At 39.6% G+C, this 18,013-nt stretch overlaps 2 protein-coding genes across 3 annotated transcripts; one reads left to right on the top strand and one right to left on the bottom strand.

The window, feature by feature from the left end:
* Window positions 1–618: 618 nt before the first annotated feature.
* On the top strand, window positions 619–8,207 carry psmc6 (proteasome 26S subunit, ATPase 6). Its single transcript, XM_053445660.1, has 14 exons — window positions 619–776; window positions 1,206–1,285; window positions 2,770–2,809; window positions 2,927–2,979; window positions 3,572–3,639; window positions 4,091–4,205; window positions 4,477–4,564; window positions 4,723–4,784; window positions 4,884–5,007; window positions 5,341–5,402; window positions 5,993–6,113; window positions 6,202–6,282; window positions 7,300–7,371; window positions 7,457–8,207. Exons 1-14 carry the CDS (start codon window positions 692–694, stop codon window positions 7,573–7,575), a joined length of 1,170 nt encoding a protein of 389 aa, XP_053301635.1. The 5' UTR covers window positions 619–691; the 3' UTR covers window positions 7,576–8,207.
* On the bottom strand, window positions 6,899–18,006 carry cgrrf1 (cell growth regulator with ring finger domain 1). Of its 2 annotated transcripts, none has more exons than XM_053445663.1 (6): window positions 17,897–18,006; window positions 16,752–16,888; window positions 15,223–15,400; window positions 14,220–14,367; window positions 13,846–13,953; window positions 6,899–9,442 (listed from the first exon to the last, which is right to left on the bottom strand). In XM_053445663.1, the coding sequence occupies exons 2-6, from the start codon at window positions 16,810–16,812 to the stop codon at window positions 9,128–9,130; spliced, it is 810 nt and encodes a 269-aa protein (XP_053301638.1). In that variant the 5' UTR covers window positions 16,813–16,888; window positions 17,897–18,006; the 3' UTR covers window positions 6,899–9,127. The 2 variants fall into 2 exon arrangements, with proteins under 2 accessions (XP_053301638.1, XP_053301637.1); XM_053445662.1 differs by lacking the exon at window positions 17,897–18,006 and adding an exon at window positions 17,570–17,883.
* Window positions 18,007–18,013: the final 7 nt, after the last annotated feature.

Here is an 18,013-nt window from a genome sequence, read left to right on the forward strand (position 1 = left end):
CATTTCTAGCTAAATCCAAATATTGAACACTAAGAGTAAAAGGTTATTATTAATGATTTGTATAAAGGCCTTAAATCCGGCCCAATCGGCTCCTGCCCCCACCCTCCTTTCATTTGTTTAGAGTTCTGTTTCCATACTATCTTCACTCACAGACCCCCAGAGAAGCTAAGATTTTGAACAGTTTTTAGTTGTTTTTCCTCACTCTTGTTGAGGGTTAAGGGCAACACCATGTTAAAGCCCTGTGAGACAAATTGTGATTTGTGAATATGGGCTCTACAAATAAAATTGGATTTAATTTGGTTGATTATTTTATATTATTTATGTTCACACTCTGATGATTTTAACATACCCTTTGTCACTTTAAAGGTCTGCATTCAATTTCCAATTATCTTTTTAAAACCTAATTCTGCTTTTTGGATTTAGAGTAAGGGGTTTTACACAGTGATTTGTTCACGGAGGACTAGAAATCGAAACATTTGAAGCATATTTTGCCATTTCAGAAGATAAAAACCACAAATCTCTCTGGATTTACAAGTACTACTTGGTTAGTCGGTATTATATTTGTCCTTATATTCCACTGAGCGATCTACAAATCAAACCCAACCTGTGGGAGGCAGCAGTGTGTCGTACCAAACCTGAGGGAAACGCAGTAAAAGAAGAAGAAGACTTCCCCATAATTCAGTTGGGCATCATGGCGGACGGTAGAGAGAAAGGACTGCAGGATTACAGAAAAAAATTACTTGAACACAAAGAAGTTGACGGGCGGTTAAAAGAATGTAAGAGACGTTTTAACTCGATCGTTGGTCGTTTAGCAGTTAAACATCGTATCTGATGTGGATAGGTCCATATTACTGTGTAGCTAGCATCAGCTAGCCGGGCAGGTAGTTAGTGCTTTGTCATGCAGTTAGCAACTTCGTGGAAATGAATGGAAGTGAATCGGTCAGCGCTAGCAGAGCTAGCTTATTTGGAACAAACATACTCGACACTCACCAGACAGTCATAAGCTGGTCATTGAAAACTAAATTAACGTCAGTCTTTGCTGCCATTAACTGGATTGAAGTGTTGCACTTGTGTTGTCAAGGCTATGAGGGGCTTGGGCTAAGCTAAGTCTTGTAAGCTAATGTGAACTCAGCGAGCAGTGTTTGTTGTTTGTGGTACGAAGCGTTGTATGTGAGTTTGTGTTGAATTTTGTGTTTCTTTTCCAGTGAGAGAGCAACTGAGAGAACAAACCAAACAATATGAGAAGTCAGAGAACGACTTGAAGGCTCTGCAGAGTGTCGGACAGGTAATAAGATATGTAATTTCTTCATGTCGGCCCCGGGGCAGCGCACCCCTTGGTCTTCGTGGTTCCAACACGAAACACAAACTATATCAGTCGGCAAAGAACCATGATCATTTTCGAAAACAAAGTACATAGACTCTAGGGATCACGTTGTTGACGCAATTTTAATATTGTGTTGAGATAGCGCTGGGCAAGGTTAGACACTTAGAATGATTATGCCTGATATTCATGACACTATTGGAGCCTGAGGATTCATGGATAGGTATGCATGGTTTATATATTTAGGTTCTGAGTATCAATCAATATTGTTGATTAAAGAAAAGATAACTATTTATTTAATCAAGAATTAGATGTTCTGTGCTCCCTCAGCCATATCCTTCAGCCATCAGTAAAGAGACTAAGGCTTTCTTGAGTCTTGTTGTTCTGGGTCTGTACCCTCGGGGTTGAATGCACTTATTGTAAGTTGCTTTGGATAAAAGCGTCAGCTAAATGAAATGTAATGTAATGTAAGGCTGGGCAGGCAGTCTATTTTCTTACTGCAAAACACCCAGCCATTTACCTCTTTCAAGGATTATTTTTTTTGCCTGTTAGTTTGTTGTATTACGTAACTATTGGTGATTATCATGAAACTTGGTAGGTTCTGGGATGGATCTGTAAAGAATCCATTGAATTCTGATATGGATCCAGGAGTTGAACATATGGTTACAGAAAAATGTAATACACTCATTATCTACTCACCACTCTGCCAGTTGAGGAGTGATTGAAGTGTATGTGTCCACAAAACACTTTTGGAGTCTCAGGGGTAAACAGTGTTGCAGCCAAATCCAATACAATTGAAGTAACTGGTGACTCCTTTTTCAGACGTAATAAAGCAACAGAAAAACTTGCCTAAATACTGCTAGTGTTGTCATCCAACTGTCCAGAAGCCCTGACATCAAATGCGAAACGGCATCATATACAGCACGTTTTAACACTAAAAGTCCAATACTGGAAGTAGCAATGCTAGCGGATAAACCGATGCTAATGCTCACCCTGCCCTTGCCCTTAGGCGACAGCTCGTGTGTCCATGTTTCCAGTGTGTGGGCACAAATGTGAGGAGGAGTATTACACTACTTTGGGAGGTCAAGATGGGCATTAGCCTTGGTAGTGGGGCTCCCTTCTAGTTTTAACTACTGGATTGGTACCAGGAAACTATGTGGAAAAATGTGGCATGGGTCAGGGTAATATCCACAATTTTTTATGCAGATCCTGGAATAATTTGTTTTCTTTCCTTGTGAGATTAGGGCTAGGGATTTTTGCTGTTTTCTCAGAATAATTCATGGGTCTTTATAAATCAAAAATAAAGGAGGCATGTTTCAGGGCCTGATATCTGTGTTAGTTGGTGCAGCTGGATTGAATCTTAAGGGTACTGTTGGGTATGCGCTCATTGAGTGCCATGGTAGTTCACTCTGTCGTTACCAATCAAAGCTTTGCCTTGTTCCTTGTAGATTGTTGGAGAAGTGCTGAAACAGCTCACCGAAGAGAAATGTAAGTTCTGCCACCTCTCTATACATGTGTCATAGCACAGATTGTATCAATTACATTATTCTATTGTTTCACCAAGACACTTGATGCTAATGTGAATTTTTGTGTGTGAAATTTCAGTCATTGTCAAGGCTACCAATGGCCCCCGATATGTGGTTGGATGCCGCAGACAGGTACGTGCTGAACCAGTGCTCGAGGCATCTAGAATCCTGTCCTTTATTTATCAATTTCTCTGGGGTTTCTGAGCCCATTCTGATCCAGGACACAACTTTTATTACTGAATGACTTCTCATTACACCATATAACTGGTGTGCTGCCAAGATACGAGTGGGGCATATCTTTTTTTGAGACTAAAGAACATGTAAGTCAAACAAAAAATAAAATAGACAAAACTAATTTGCATGTACAAGTTAGAAAGGTAATAAAATGTCTGGAGTTAGAAAGAAGAGAGCTGACAGGACTGCTGCACTCCCCTCCTCATCTCTGCTGCAGGCTACAGGCACCAGGATACATAAGCAACTACAAACCCAACACAGCCCAGTCTCTGAACAGCTTGGAAAATATAGAAGTGACATGATAATACCTACCACTTACCACTGTGGTGACTATTTTTTCTTGTTAGGTTGCATTATTCAATTGTAGGGTATGTTTTAAATCTGTTTGTTGTAAATGCACAGGAATTTTGTCAAACTTGTAGGTCTGACATACAAAGTAGTCTAAGTAAATGCTGGCTTGTAAACTAATTGATAAAATCTTTCATCTTAGTTGGATAAGTCGCAGCTGAAGCCAGGCACCAGAGTGGCTTTGGACATGACCACGCTCACTATAATGAGGTAGGCTGGATTTGATCATCACTTTGAATCTGTGAAACTGTCTCAGGGGCTAATGAGCTTCTTATGGTGCACTAGTTATTCTGGACCTTGAATCTCTGGCGTTCAGTGCAGGTATACAGATTAAACTCTTGACGTCAAGACTGTGGGAGAGACACACAAGCACACATGCACACCCTTTTCTATTAAAAAAAGTTTCATGTGAAGTCGAGTCCAGTCCAACCTGTTCTTTACTGTTCCAAATATTGGTGTTTAAAACAGACATTTTCCCCTTACACACCCACTACTTTGACATGTTGTTGTAGCCCTAGTGATATGTAGTATGTCTTATTGTTGACAGTTTCAACCATCAAGCTTTAAATATGTCGCAAAGGTTTGATATAGAAATTGTTCAAAACAAATGCACAGCTGGTAATGCTTATTTTCTCACCATTGGTTTCCTGTTCTTGTAAAGGTACCTTCCCAGAGAGGTGGACCCTCTGGTGTACAACATGTCTCATGAGGACCCTGGCAGCGTCTCCTACTCTGAAATTGGAGGCTTGTCTGAACAGATCCGTGAGCTGAGAGAGGTATAACAACAACCTGCAATTGTATCACTCATGATGGACACTTCCTGTTTGGCAGGGTTTTCGATTGTGTTGATCAATTTCTAATGCATACTTTGGCAGAATTTGTAGTATCTGTTGTTATTAAACAGAGGCTCTTGTAGAGTGTCTTTTATGAGACAAAAATTGTACTGCTGGGCTTTGGGTGAATAGATTTTGTCGAAGATAATGAAATTATGACAATTGTTTATTTTCTGGTCGTTGAGGCTTTAACAAAACTGCTGGTTTGTGGCAGGTTATTGAGCTGCCTCTGACCAACCCTGAGCTCTTCCTGAGAGTGGGAATCATCCCCCCTAAAGGCTGCCTGCTCTATGGGCCTCCAGGTTAGAAGTTCACTAAGGACACTCCCATCTGTATTAAGCTACATCACTTACCAGTGACTTCCATGAATACACATCACATTTGTTTTTGCAAAGAATGCAGGTATGTTTATGATGATGATGATGATAAAAAGTGACTTACTGAGATTTCTTTACAACAGGTACTGGAAAGACTCTTCTTGCCAGAGCAGTAGCCAGTCAGCTGGACTGTAACTTCCTCAAGGTACCTATCAGCTCCATTCTCAGAGAGTGGTGCCATACTATGGTGCAGTAGGTCAGGTGATTTTGTGTGTTTTTGTGTACTGACGTGTGTACAATGCAGGTGGTTTCCAGCTCAATTGTGGACAAGTACATAGGTGAGAGTGCCAGGTTGATAAGAGAGATGTTCAACTATGCCAGGGACCACCAGCCATGCATCATCTTTATGGATGAAATTGATGCCATCGGTGAGTGATGCCTACAATCTACTTTCCTGGGGCTTATGTATTTTTTATTTAGGTTAAATTGTTATTAAAGGCAATGTACATTTTCTTATGTACTCTGCTTGCCGGTGCACTCGCAGCCTGACATACTAGCTGATTATATTGATTGCTAATGAGTTACAAAAATAGATGTCCAAAGGTGTTCTTTTGTCAGTAAAATATTGATAATTTGGATAAGCTAAATTATATATACTAAACAACATTTAGTATATGACTGTTTTGCCTCGAAACCAAAAACCTTGTGTTCCCTGAATCTTGACCACATGTTTTCTCATGTATGTGCGTTATTCCATGTAGGTGGCCGTCGTTTCTCTGAGGGAACCTCTGCTGACAGAGAGATTCAAAGGACACTGATGGAGGTAACAAAGACACTATGGTGGTGGTACAATACGTGACTTAATTGAAAAGACTGCATTGATGCAGTGACTGAACATAATCGATTCATGTTTTCCGTTACAGTCATTGTTTAAGTCATTTTTCCATTGCTGTATAATTATAACCACCACCGTATTAGGGTCAGATCAGGATAGGTGCACATTAATGAAATGGAATAAAATGTATCTATCTTTTCTATGAAATTAAGTTATAAGTTAGAGGTGTGGCAGTATGGTAATTGCAGAGAGCGGACACGCGTCTGTCAATTCTGAATAGTTCTTACTCAATTCTAAGGCTGTTCTGTAAATAGTTCTATAACCAATAATAAAAAATACAAACTTCAGGTTTGAACCCTGCCCACTTTCGATTTAAGTCACACCCCTTCAGAGTATGTATAGGGATCATTTTGATCGTGTGTGTTTGTAAACTTAAAACTGCACAGCTGGACCATTGTCTTGAAAGGTGCTGTTACTTATCAGTAATCGTAAGTGAAACCATGAAAGTCAGTGCAATAGATAAATAAATTAAAGGCAGTGATTGATTTGTTTAATGGACCGTATGTGTGTTTCTTCAGCTGCTTAACCAGATGGACGGCTTTGACACGCTGCACAGAGTCAAGATGATCATGGCCACCAACAGACCTGACACCCTAGATCCCGCCCTGCTACGACCTGGCAGACTGGACCGTAAAATCCGTAAGTTCTTCTTCTGTCCCTGTTGATGATCTGTTTGTCAGCTGTATGAAGACACACAGCAAAACAAATTTCTTTGTGTTTTCTTCAGACATTGAGCTACCCAATGAACAGGCTCGCCTTGACATCCTAAAGATCCACGCAAGTCCCATCACCAAGCACGGAGAAATAGGTCAGTGAGCATCCATCCAACCTCCTCTGTAGTCCCTGAATAGGAGAATTATGTGCTGATTCAACACAAAAACAGTTGGTGTCTTGAATTAGTGATTTTCTTTCTTACTAACTGGTTACACAGATATTTCATTTAATGTCAATCTGTAGCAATGATATCTGACCCTGCTGAAATTGTGAGAAAAATATAAAATATCTGAGTTCGCGATCTCTGTTATGGTAGCAACATTCACAGATTAACTTTGTCTGTAGCAATCCTTTCTATAAATTAAAAGCACAATGTTTGTGTGCGTGTACTTTACGAGCTGAATTTAACTAGAGTGAAACAGTTAAATCGGCATTCTGTAACAATCGGTCACAAATTCAACTGCATTTAAAACATTTTTTTTCTTGCTCAACATATAATGGAGGCAAAAGTTGGCTTGCAGGCAAAATTACTCAATCTATTCCATATCGTCTGTCCTCGTCCTCTCACTTTACAAATTAGATGCTGCTTAAGTCACTTCAGAAGTCCTGGTGCACACTGCTGTGTATGAGTTTTTCACATGCACTTTGATTATATATGATATACACATTTTGCACAATAGATTGTTCCATTTTGTAATGAGACAATTGGACAGAATTAATTGCTTTATTTTTCATTCATTAGTTTGACTCTTTTCTTTGATATTTCACAGAACAAATGTATTGATTACAAAACCACATAGGTCATGAAATGATTGGAAAATAATCATCAAATGCTTACCTGTTTATTATTTCTGTGCACTCATCAAAGGTTTTACCTCCAACTGTCACAATCCTGACAACATTTTCTGGGCTTCTCCACAGTGTCTGTTTTCACATATAAACATGATATATTGATACAGATGTCATGAAGGAATGATGTTAATGCATAGCCTCACAGGTGTAACTAACTAATTTAATCATAAGGAACCATTTGTAATTGCAGCAGCAGCGATCATTACTCCTGTCAATGGTGAACTCACATAGAAGAACTTTTGCTTGTGATTGTTTTCAGATTATGAAGCCATAGTGAAGCTGTCGGATGGCTTCAATGGAGCTGATCTGAGAAACGTGTGCACAGAAGCAGGTGGGACGAATCTTTCTTTCAGTGTAATCAATAATTAGATTTTTTCCCAATTCGTGTTGTCCAATAACATCTGTTGTGGCTTCAGGTCTGTTTGCCATCCGCGCTGACCGGGAGTACGTCACTCAGGAAGACTTCATGAAAGCTGTGCGTAAAGTGGCTGATTCAAAGAAGCTTGAGTCCAAACTGGACTACAAGCCTGTATAAACCCTAAGTGTGTCAGTCATTTTCTCCACCTGATCTTTTTCATTACATTGTAAAGGATTTACTGTGCTCTATGCGACAAGGCCAGAGACGACAGGTTTTTGTTTGTGGGAAGCAACATTTGCCAACAAATTAGTTTCACTCATTATCTTCTGTTCTGTTTCCACTTATATAAAATAACTTCCATGTACTGAAATATAACAAACTATTGTAAGTTGTGCGTTTTTCTTATGTCTCAACACTGTCTGCTGAGTGTTCAGTACTGATTTAACACCTGGTGTTTGAGTGTGAAGTTTTGTTCCCGATCTTGCAAATAGTAATGGACAAAAGGTATTCTTGACTCAATGTGAACTTACTAGCTAAGGCTGACATCACTAAACAATTTCAAATGAAAAGTTATCAAGAGTATAAGCTACATGGCCCATTAAACCCTAGTCTTGTGTGATTGTTTATGGACCTGGTAGCACCCTCTGCTGATTGTCATTCAATCCATACCCAGGAATACAACAGAATACATGCATGTCAAATTTATCTTAAAGCTCCTGGTTTACATCACCATGTACAATGAGTCAGATGAAAAATTTGTATTGGCTGTGGTTAATAAATACTGCACTGCTGCTGTGAAGTCAAACTAACATCTTGTACAAATAGACATTTGTCATGGATGATATTTAAATCTACAAGGAATTAAAATCATGCAGCTTTGTTTAGCCACGACATATTCAATATTTTGTGTATACTATGTAGTTCATAATATACCTATCTACTAAAATCATCAGTCCCCTTCCTAACATGTTATATTATTCAAATATTTCAAGCTACCACCTGACCAATTCAGCTGGACTGGTTCATTACAGATAGAACCACAGTACATGTAATGATGAATTTACACGTTTGTGGTGGCACAGCAGCAGAATGATTGTGTTACAGCTCCATTATCCGTTTGACAGAAAATAATGATCTTTGACAAGTGTTGACAACTTAGGTTGAGGCAAATGTATGGGACTACGTTTGCTGTAAATCCGGCTGCTGTCACACTGAAAACACTATATTCATTCAGTTCAGTCTAACTGGAAAACAGCAAATGGTCTATTAATATAGAGCTTTTCTAGTCTTGATGACCACTCAAAAGTGCTTTACAGTACAGTTTTACATTCATACAGTGCATTTATGGGCAGCACTTTTTATTATGGGGCTATTCGAGGTTCAGAATCTTGCCCAAGGACACTTAGCAGATGGGGAAGAGGATCTAACTGCCAACCCTCTGGTTGGAGGCATCCATTCAACCACAGCCGCCCCACAGTATGGACACACACGGAGTATGCTGGAGGCAGTCTAATGGAGTGGTCAGTACTGTTTACAGCTGCTGCAGTGTAACTCCCTGAATAACTCCAAATACATGTCTACAGTCCAGCTGAACTTTTCCAATAATGGTTCCATTTATGGAAACTGGGTGTAACATTATGTAAATTCAGAGCTTCTTTAGTGAGTACTGCCAAACTGCATTTTATCTAATAAGTGACACTGACGCATCCCACACTGACAGAGCGGGGAGTTACCATTCTACAACGGGCTCTTGTGTCAGTGCGAACGACTCCAGGACAAATGCCCTGCAAATTGGGCAGTGCTGGAAGTGTGACATACAGCGGTCACACACACAGGCGTGTCTGCAGGGCAGCAGCACCCTGTTCACTGCTGCATTCTGACAGACCACACAGTCTCTGCCTGTCCCTTCCGACCAGTCCTCCTCCTCCAGCACAGAACTCTGCTCCAGTCTGTGTGCCTCCTCTGTGGGTTGATAGGGAGAGGTGCTCTGCTCTGTGTCAGGAGGCCCCGGTACCCCCCTGCTGTCAGCTGACATGAACAGAGGCTGCAGGAGACATGAGGCGTACTTTAAATGTCATAGTAGAGAAAACCTGTTGCTAACAATTGTATGGCATAAACATTTCATCGACACAGAGGATTACAGAAGGTAAAGTAGTAAAACCTCTCACATGGTTCAAATGATGTGTAGATTTCCCTTTAATTGTCACTGAGAATAGACCACTAATGTTATACATAATATCGGTTTATCGCTCCAGCTACAACTAAATCATAACCGTGGTGATGATATCAAGGTTACCTTGTGTAAAGCGCAGAGACAAGTTTCACACAGAAAACACACATAATAGAATTATCAGACTGACAGAGACAAATGAAAAGATGCTCTCCACTGGTATGAGTGATGAAGGATCGAGGTGTTTTTGGAGCCCGACTAATACAAGGGACAGAATTCAGGATGCCTCTGCTGCAGTTTTAAATCTGCCCCTCACATAGAACCCTAAAGACTTGACTATCCCTCATGATAAGAACAACAAGGCCACTGACTTTTTCCTTATGTTAGCAGCGGTCTGTTGACAAAAACAAGGAAAGAGATTACATTGCTGCTCCCTTCATGTCTGTCACACATTTTCTCTTATATAAATACTTAAAAAATTGATACACCTCTCAATTTATGTTAGAAGCTGTCTTTTATTGTGAATGTTGTAAATACTGTTTTGTTGTCACTAACTGTTAAGCCCTATGAGGCAAAGTGTGATTGGCGAATATGGGTAACAAATAAAACTTGATTTGATTATTACTATAGTTAAGCTTTGAGGGTCACTCACAGAGAAAACATGCTCATTCTCCTGCTATGCAAATTAAACTACAGGACTGCAGGATTATTAAATTCAGAGACAGCTGTGATGTCCCTAATCTATAGGATTTAACAGAATTATATTTATATGCTTATGCTCGTTCTGGGATGGTTCGGTTCCGTCGGGTCGATCGGTGTAAGACTGGACTCAGTTCAGCACAAAGATCACGGATCTACAGAATCTACACTATAGTGTACTGCTGTAGGAAACCGACCAAATTCCGACAGTAACATTCTGTTTTCCATTAAAACAGTATTGTGCTGTAGAAAACAATGCATTCTGGGAAATATTTATGAGCAGCTTGCTTTTTTCCTTAAAATATCGCAATATACTGTAAACAGCATTGCATTCCGGTAGGATGTCAGAATCAATGGCAGAGAGGTCCCGCAAAAACGGAATGCTACTATACTTCTAGAAGACATGTGGAACACAAAGTCGTGAAGCCAACTCTTTTAGAGGATTATCCATCTGAATCCTGCATTTTATAAGTCTTCGGTAAGCGGAAATAAACGTTATCTGTCTTAGCTAGCTTGCAGGACTAGCATGGGGTCCTCTGCATTAGCCATGCAGTGACATTTGAGTATTTGATTTGATTATTATTTTGAGTGTTAACTCTAACTCTCTTAATAGTAATTAAAAGTTAATCTTATTGGCTTTTTGCATGGTTTGCAGCTAGCAGCATTACTGAGAGTTTGTCCTCTTTTGTACATTTTCACCCTAACTGCAATGCAGCTTTGATAATGTTACATCTTATTTGGTATTGAAGTTGAACTAATATTAGTGTGTAATATTAGCATGTTGTCCAGCTGCCGAAGGAACCACTTTACAAAGTAATGTATGGACACATTCATCTATTTTGTTTCGCTTCTATTTTCATTTTTGAATTGTTGCCTTATTAATCCTCATGTAATAAAGCTAATGTTTTCACCACATTTTTTTTGTCTGTGCTCTACAGCCGTCTTCCACAGGGGTGGCAAAAAGATATTCCACCCAATTTTGACTCCTCGTCTAATATTGCTCGCTATGTATTCATAATACATCTTATATTGCATTTCAGATGTGTTTTTTTTTAAGTTATCTGTATTAGTAATAAATAAACCATGGATTTTCTTCATATTAGAGATGTCAAGATGCTTTTTGAGATGACTCTTGATTCATGTTTCAGGTGGAAAGGTGCCTGTGACAGTTGGATACTGGTTGATCAGCCTTGAGGATCATATGTGGGGGCATACACCCAACTTTTGTGACAGGGCTTGCTGCTCTGTTTACAGTGTTTAAATCCAGTATCACTGGTTATAGTGTTTGCAGTATCAAGATGCATAATTTCTTTTAGTGTTTACAAGGTTTATTGGTTTTATCAAATTTAATGAACATACTGATAACTGTCATGTTCTGTTATGAATCGGTCAAATCTCCAACTGTAATGGACAACTTTGTTTCTATTAACAAAATAGTGTTTCAATTGGTGTTGCCTTTTATAAATAAATGTGTGGTTACTCAACTAATCTTGTAATTTCTAACTCTCCTCTGTTCTTTAGAATATTTTGGTTTCTGCATTTTAGTTTCCTTAATCATTCAGTATTTGTTGTACAGAATATTACTTTAAAATAGCGAACCAAGGTTTTGGTAAAGAGGAGTTCAATTTATTGGAATTGACGGTCATCCGTGTTGCTATTACATTAAATTACATTGTAATGTATTTGAGATAATGTAAAATTTCCATTTAAAACAAAATTGTACAGTCTGATGCTAATCGTAAACTGTACATTTTAAGAAATGCAACACTCCCAGCGCTTTACTGACAATTGTTTACAGTGTATATCAGCTGATCAGTCATCATCATGGTACAAAAAATCTTTGTGATCGCGAAACACTCGTGTCCTCCTCATCCTTCCATGTGCATGCATCCATCCCTCAGCACTACGCATGAGCGTCAACGCATTAATTATATATTTAGAGCAATCGGACCGATTACCTCACATCAGTGGATCCTAACCTCAACTCCGGAATACCATTTAGAAATAGAAGTTTGAAAGCAAAACAATTTTTACAATTTTTTTTTCTGAGTGATCTCCAGTTCATCTGTGCGCCTGATGGCACAGTCACGTTCACTGCAGCGATTTTACACACACTCATCCTCGATAATAGACGCATTGTATTAGAAGATATTATTATCTCTGCTGTTAAATGGTATCTGAACGTAATTTGCTGTTTGTTGTTTTAATATATTTTTCAATTAAAGGTTTGTGTGGAACATTTATGAGCACAAATAACACTGTTGGTTTTAATGTTAATGATGAAGTGGATCAATAATCTGACTACAGTTCACAACTCAAATTTGCATCGTCATTTTACTGTCTCCTAAATGTTCATACGCATGGGTCAGAGCTAGCGTGGAAGTGTGAACATTCTCCCATCAAGTTTGTTTTTATAAATCCCAATGTTTGCTTAAAAGTGGTGTATGCCACTTTCAGGTCCCAGTTTGTGCGTACGCAACAGTTATAAATGAAGCCCCTGGTTCTTTGAAGGTTCCCAGAAACGAAAGTGTAACATCATAATGTTTGACCTGCACTCATAACTTTTACTGAGGTAACCTTTCAGTTTTACAGCATATCTTGAAAGCTTTAAAACTTGAAAGAGAACATAATTTGTTGCTATCACAGTGCCCTAAATTTGTGTGATTTCTCATTATAATGACAAAATATTAACATAACTATGGAGCTTTGTGAAGTTCTGATCTGGAAAATCAATTCCTATAGTTGAATTATATCCTGGGGATAATCAGCAGTCTGTGGAGTTATTAACAATCTGTATTAGATGAAATCCTGAGACCTATAGTAAAAGTATAGCTTAATACACAGAGCAACATTTTGATATATGTAATAATATAAGTCTGTGATGAGTGATGGGAGGTGGTTGACATCAGTTAATCAGCAGGGTTGGTCGCCACTTGTGAAATGAGTGCACTGCCTTCATGCACTGTCACCTAATGAGAAGATGAGACACTAATGACGTGAGGCTAACCTCTTAAGATACCAACATACCAACATTTATCGATCACATTTCACGGTAGTTTATTTGCTTTTCAATTCATTCATATCTATTACAACATCTTGTGGGTGGTTTCTTTGCTTTCTGACCACAAACAAACGGCAGCTGAACTCAACTAACAGCTGTCACAGCAGGAAAGGCACCTAATGGGCAAACAAACCAGTTTGTCTGAGGCAAAAAATGCAGGTTAAATGGGACAGCAGCATGTTTTGTGTAAAGATGCAGTCACCTTCCAAAGTTAGGGTTTTTAATGCTAAATTCCCTCTAAGCTGCACTGTAAGGGCACACAAATTAACCTGATATGTAGGGCTGAGAAAAATATAAGATTACAATAATATTAATATTCAACATGAGGATGGTATATTTTTACAGTGGAATATGTTTTAGAAGGCAGCTCTCTGCCAGTGTGAACAAGTGGAACAATCACAATATTCAATGCTACAAACTCTTTCAGCTAACCACATCTTTTATACAAAGTATGGATCACCTGACTCTGGCTTTGAGAAAAACATGAACCATATGCTTAAACCAAAAGGTACTGTACCTTTAACTCGAACATGTTCCCCTGTGAGGTGAGAAGGTATTGAAAAAGAATCCGAGCAGAAAGGCTGTATTTGTCATCAGGAACATGAATAACAGTCACACTGGCCACCTGAAAGAGGAGAGACAGCAAAAAGAGTCCCTTTAAATGTGTATTTTCAATAGTTTTTTTGCTGTGATCTGGTGTGTGTGTGTGTGTGTGTGTGTGTGTGTGTGTGTGTGTGTGTGTGTGGACAAAACAAAGCTCCTGACTTGCATTTGCCTCTAGTCTCAGTGCAAAGTGAGGAAGATATATGTGTATAATGTATAATATGTATACAATTCCGCCTCCTTCACTCTCCTCATCTGACACTTCCCAACATGTGTAGATGGACTCACAATGTTGTACACGTCCCTGGCTTCTGACTCTGCCAGCGTCAGCACAGCCACAAGAGGGTAGTGGGCCCTTGGCAACAATCCAAAGTCGGTTATCCCCTGTTCAGCAGGAATCTGAGTGTAGTGTTCCTCGTTGTTGTCACTGCTGACACTGGGAGGGTGGAGTCAAAGAGGCTGACCAGGAAGAATGTCTATCAGCCAAAAAGATACCTGACTCAGTCATCAGGGGCATATATAATATATCACTATGATAGAATGACAGCACTCACTGCTGTGAGGAAAAGGCTTTTGTGCTGTGCCAATACATATTGGAGAAATATTTCCACAGATAAGGGGCCAAACATGGATGGGATATCACCTCAGGATAATTCCACTGCAGCTATGGTGAAGTCAAGAACAGAAAACCACTGATGACATGATGGAAGGGTTGTGTCTCAATTTAAACATGATTACCATTGTCAGACTAAGTGCAGATTGATACAAATGGGGTGTTAAAGTTAGGGTTGAGGTCTCAACAACCGCTCATAGTCTACAATGAACTTCCTCGGCTCCTCAGAAACACAGCCAAGGTTAGAGTTGATCAAATGAGTGGTTGTTGAGAAAATCAAAGGATGGGCAGACAGACACAGAATGAAAAATAGTTTGTTTGCAGAAATAATGAATTCATCATGAATCATGTGATTTTTTTTATGTACTCACAGATACTTTGGATAAAAGGAAAAAACAAGATAAAAAAAATTGAATGTGTTCATTAGAAGGCGGATATGGGAACAACGGTTCGACTTCAAACTTGGCTGTGTATTTCTGAGGATGTCTAAATATGTAAACTGCACTTGCGGGTACTATATTTAAACCCTTTGATGATTTAATCTGGGACATCACAGAATGTAGCACAGTGTGTTCGTAAACAGAACCCTTTTCTCCCATCAGGACATTTTGTGTTACCCCATGCAGCAACAGAAACAGTCAGTTTCTGCTAAGTCTTTGTTAGGAATGTAAAGGATACTGGAAACTCTGACTGTGGTGGTAACGTAGGTGGAAGGCCTCCTGAAAATGTTGGGGGGTGCTGAGCCTCGGCCCGTGCTGGTGAGATTTCAGAGCTCCCTGGACGGCGATGACCTCACATCCCCAGAAACAGCTCAGGATGCAGGGCTCCAGACAAAAAGGCCTCACTGATATACCATCTGCAAGGAAAAGTTAGCTAATGTCACGATGGACCAGGATATGACAGGAAAGGATACAACGCAAAGGTAGTAATAACAAAAGACATCTGGAGGCTTGAAGAATTATTACTGTACATATTCATAGCTGTCCAACTGGTTCATTGGAGATTTTCAGATCATACAAATGCTTTCAACTCCACAATGGACCCAGAACAGATATTGTATAATTATTCAGTAACCAGAAATGATTACCTAAGGGGTACTTACAGGGCCAGATCATGGTCCGTGAGGCCCATCGGCACATGTCTTTTTGAGGCCGCCTCTTCCTATATTGGCGTCTTTCTTGCCTTCCCCCTCAGAAAATCATCAACTAGATTGTCAAAATCTAGCTGTCTGACAAGGTCAGAGTCTATTGAAATAAGTGACAATGAGCTGAGACATGTTTGGCACATGCTTAAGATACTGACATACTGGGGAGATTGTAGCTAAAATCGAGGGAGAAATTATATACTAATGGGAGAACAAATTGTGTTTTTGACATCCTTTCTTGTATAAGTTGGTAGTACTTTAAGAGCCAAAGTGCTAGCATAATAGTATCAGCCAAGCTTGAACAGACGGTGTCGTCAATTACATGCTCAATGTTTTGGTTGGTATTGAATCATTGGTTACATATACATCAACTTAAAAAATAAGCCATTTTAGTACTTTTTAATCTGTTTTATCTTGCCTTGTATTTTTGTATTGCTCCAGACAATATAAAACATCTGTCCACATATATAATCAGATTACATAAAGATTAGACAATTCTACACGCATTTAAAAAAAACTATATTAAATGACAACCACAGTGTGCTAGTCTGTAACAATGTCCATTTAGCACACTTGTTAATTTGGGCTAGCTAATAAGGTCTCAGGGTGGTTTTTATTTCCTCAGCCATCCCATGTTTTGAACTAATAGCTTTAATAATTAAATTGGTAATAGCTTTTTGGTTGTAAGGGTAATCTCATGATATAAGTACCCAGTGGCCAAGTGGTCAGCTTGCGCTGGGTGACTGAGGGCCCTCATGTTCAATGTTCTTAGTTAGTCGTGGGTCACACACCGTGCTCGGCCTGAGGCCCCCTGGCCCATAAATCCAGCCTTGGGTACTTGCTGTAGTTTACATTGTTGGGGTACAGACATCCACACATGGGAGCCTCACAAAACCTCTTTTACACATGCGGTACAGGACGGGGTAACTCATCCCCTTTAATGTCTTCGTTACATTTGGTGGATAGCGAGAGCATTTCACATCCCAGAGACGTAAAATTAGTTTAATGATAAATCTACCATTCCCAGTCACCATCCTATATTATTGATGATGATGGTCCTCACCAATGACAGATGCTGTCCCATAGCCCATCGCCAAGCCGAAGGGATTCGTCACCTGTACCATTTGCTTCTCAGGGGTTGGAAGGATGGACTCTGTCTCATCTGAGCTGCGAAGAATCGCAGGGACATCGAAACCAAACCTGTTGGACGGAGAGCCAGTGAGCAAAGCACAAAAGTAAACGTCCTTTCTCTCCTATCAAGGAAAAAGGTGTTCAGATGTCAGAAGTCAGACCCACTTTACTGACTTTACTGAAACACTGTGGATCTCAATCACTCTCCTCTGCACACCCCCCACATCCAAACTAAATACTGCCATGAAATGCAGTGACATCTATAACTTAACTATCGAAGAGGTTTAATCTTGCACCACCTTACATTCAATGTGTCAACTTTAAATGATAGTAAGTGCTGCACTGTCCCTGCCTTGCTGTGTGCAGTGATCAGCTCTGTAGTAAGGAGCAGTCTGCCTCATATTTGGCAACAAATCTAGAACCTGCTCATGAGTCACCTCATTAAACCAGATATTATATATATAATATAACAGGACAGTACACATGCTTCTTTGTGATCCTGACTCTAGTATTACTCGTTGCTATATCCAACAGAATCACATTTCTCCAACAAAAAAATCAATGGTAGGTAGCAGGGGCACCTAATCCTAAACTTTCGTTGTCAACTCAGTTGATTTGAATGTGATTTTGAAGAATTTGGCAGGTGTAGATTATGGTGTCATTAAGAGAAATTGGTAATCAAAAACTGTAAAGATAAAACATCCTGTTGCCAGAACTGTGGCTAAGCTAACTTGGCTAGATATCACTTACCAGCCGAGCACGACGGCAGCGGTAACAACGAAACACAAGGATACCACACTGATGTAGAACAGAGGAGAGTACTCATACAGCGTAACCAGGAAAACGGCTGCCATTTTACATTATTTGAGTCCGAGAGAAAGCAATTTATTAAAAGTAAACTCGCTCCATCGCGGCCATGACACTAACGCCACAGCTACAACTACGGTGGCCTCGAAAGTCACAAAATAGGAACAAAACACCGGGCTTCACTGTATTACATTACATGTTTTAGTTTGAACGCAAAGTAACTCAATAGTCGCTTCAATATAACACGCTGGTGTGAAATATTTGACTGACCGAAATCCGTTTCACAACTTGAGGTTGTTGTGTTCACGTTAAAAACCTCGATGATTAAAGCGCGGCAGAAAGCCACGGCAACACATCCGGCCTCACAATAAAATCCCGTCTGTGGAA

The sequence above is a fragment of the Pleuronectes platessa genome, chromosome 17 (assembly GCF_947347685.1).
Source record: "Pleuronectes platessa chromosome 17, fPlePla1.1, whole genome shotgun sequence".
In the NCBI taxonomy this organism is placed as follows: Eukaryota; Metazoa; Chordata; class Actinopteri; order Pleuronectiformes; family Pleuronectidae; genus Pleuronectes; species Pleuronectes platessa.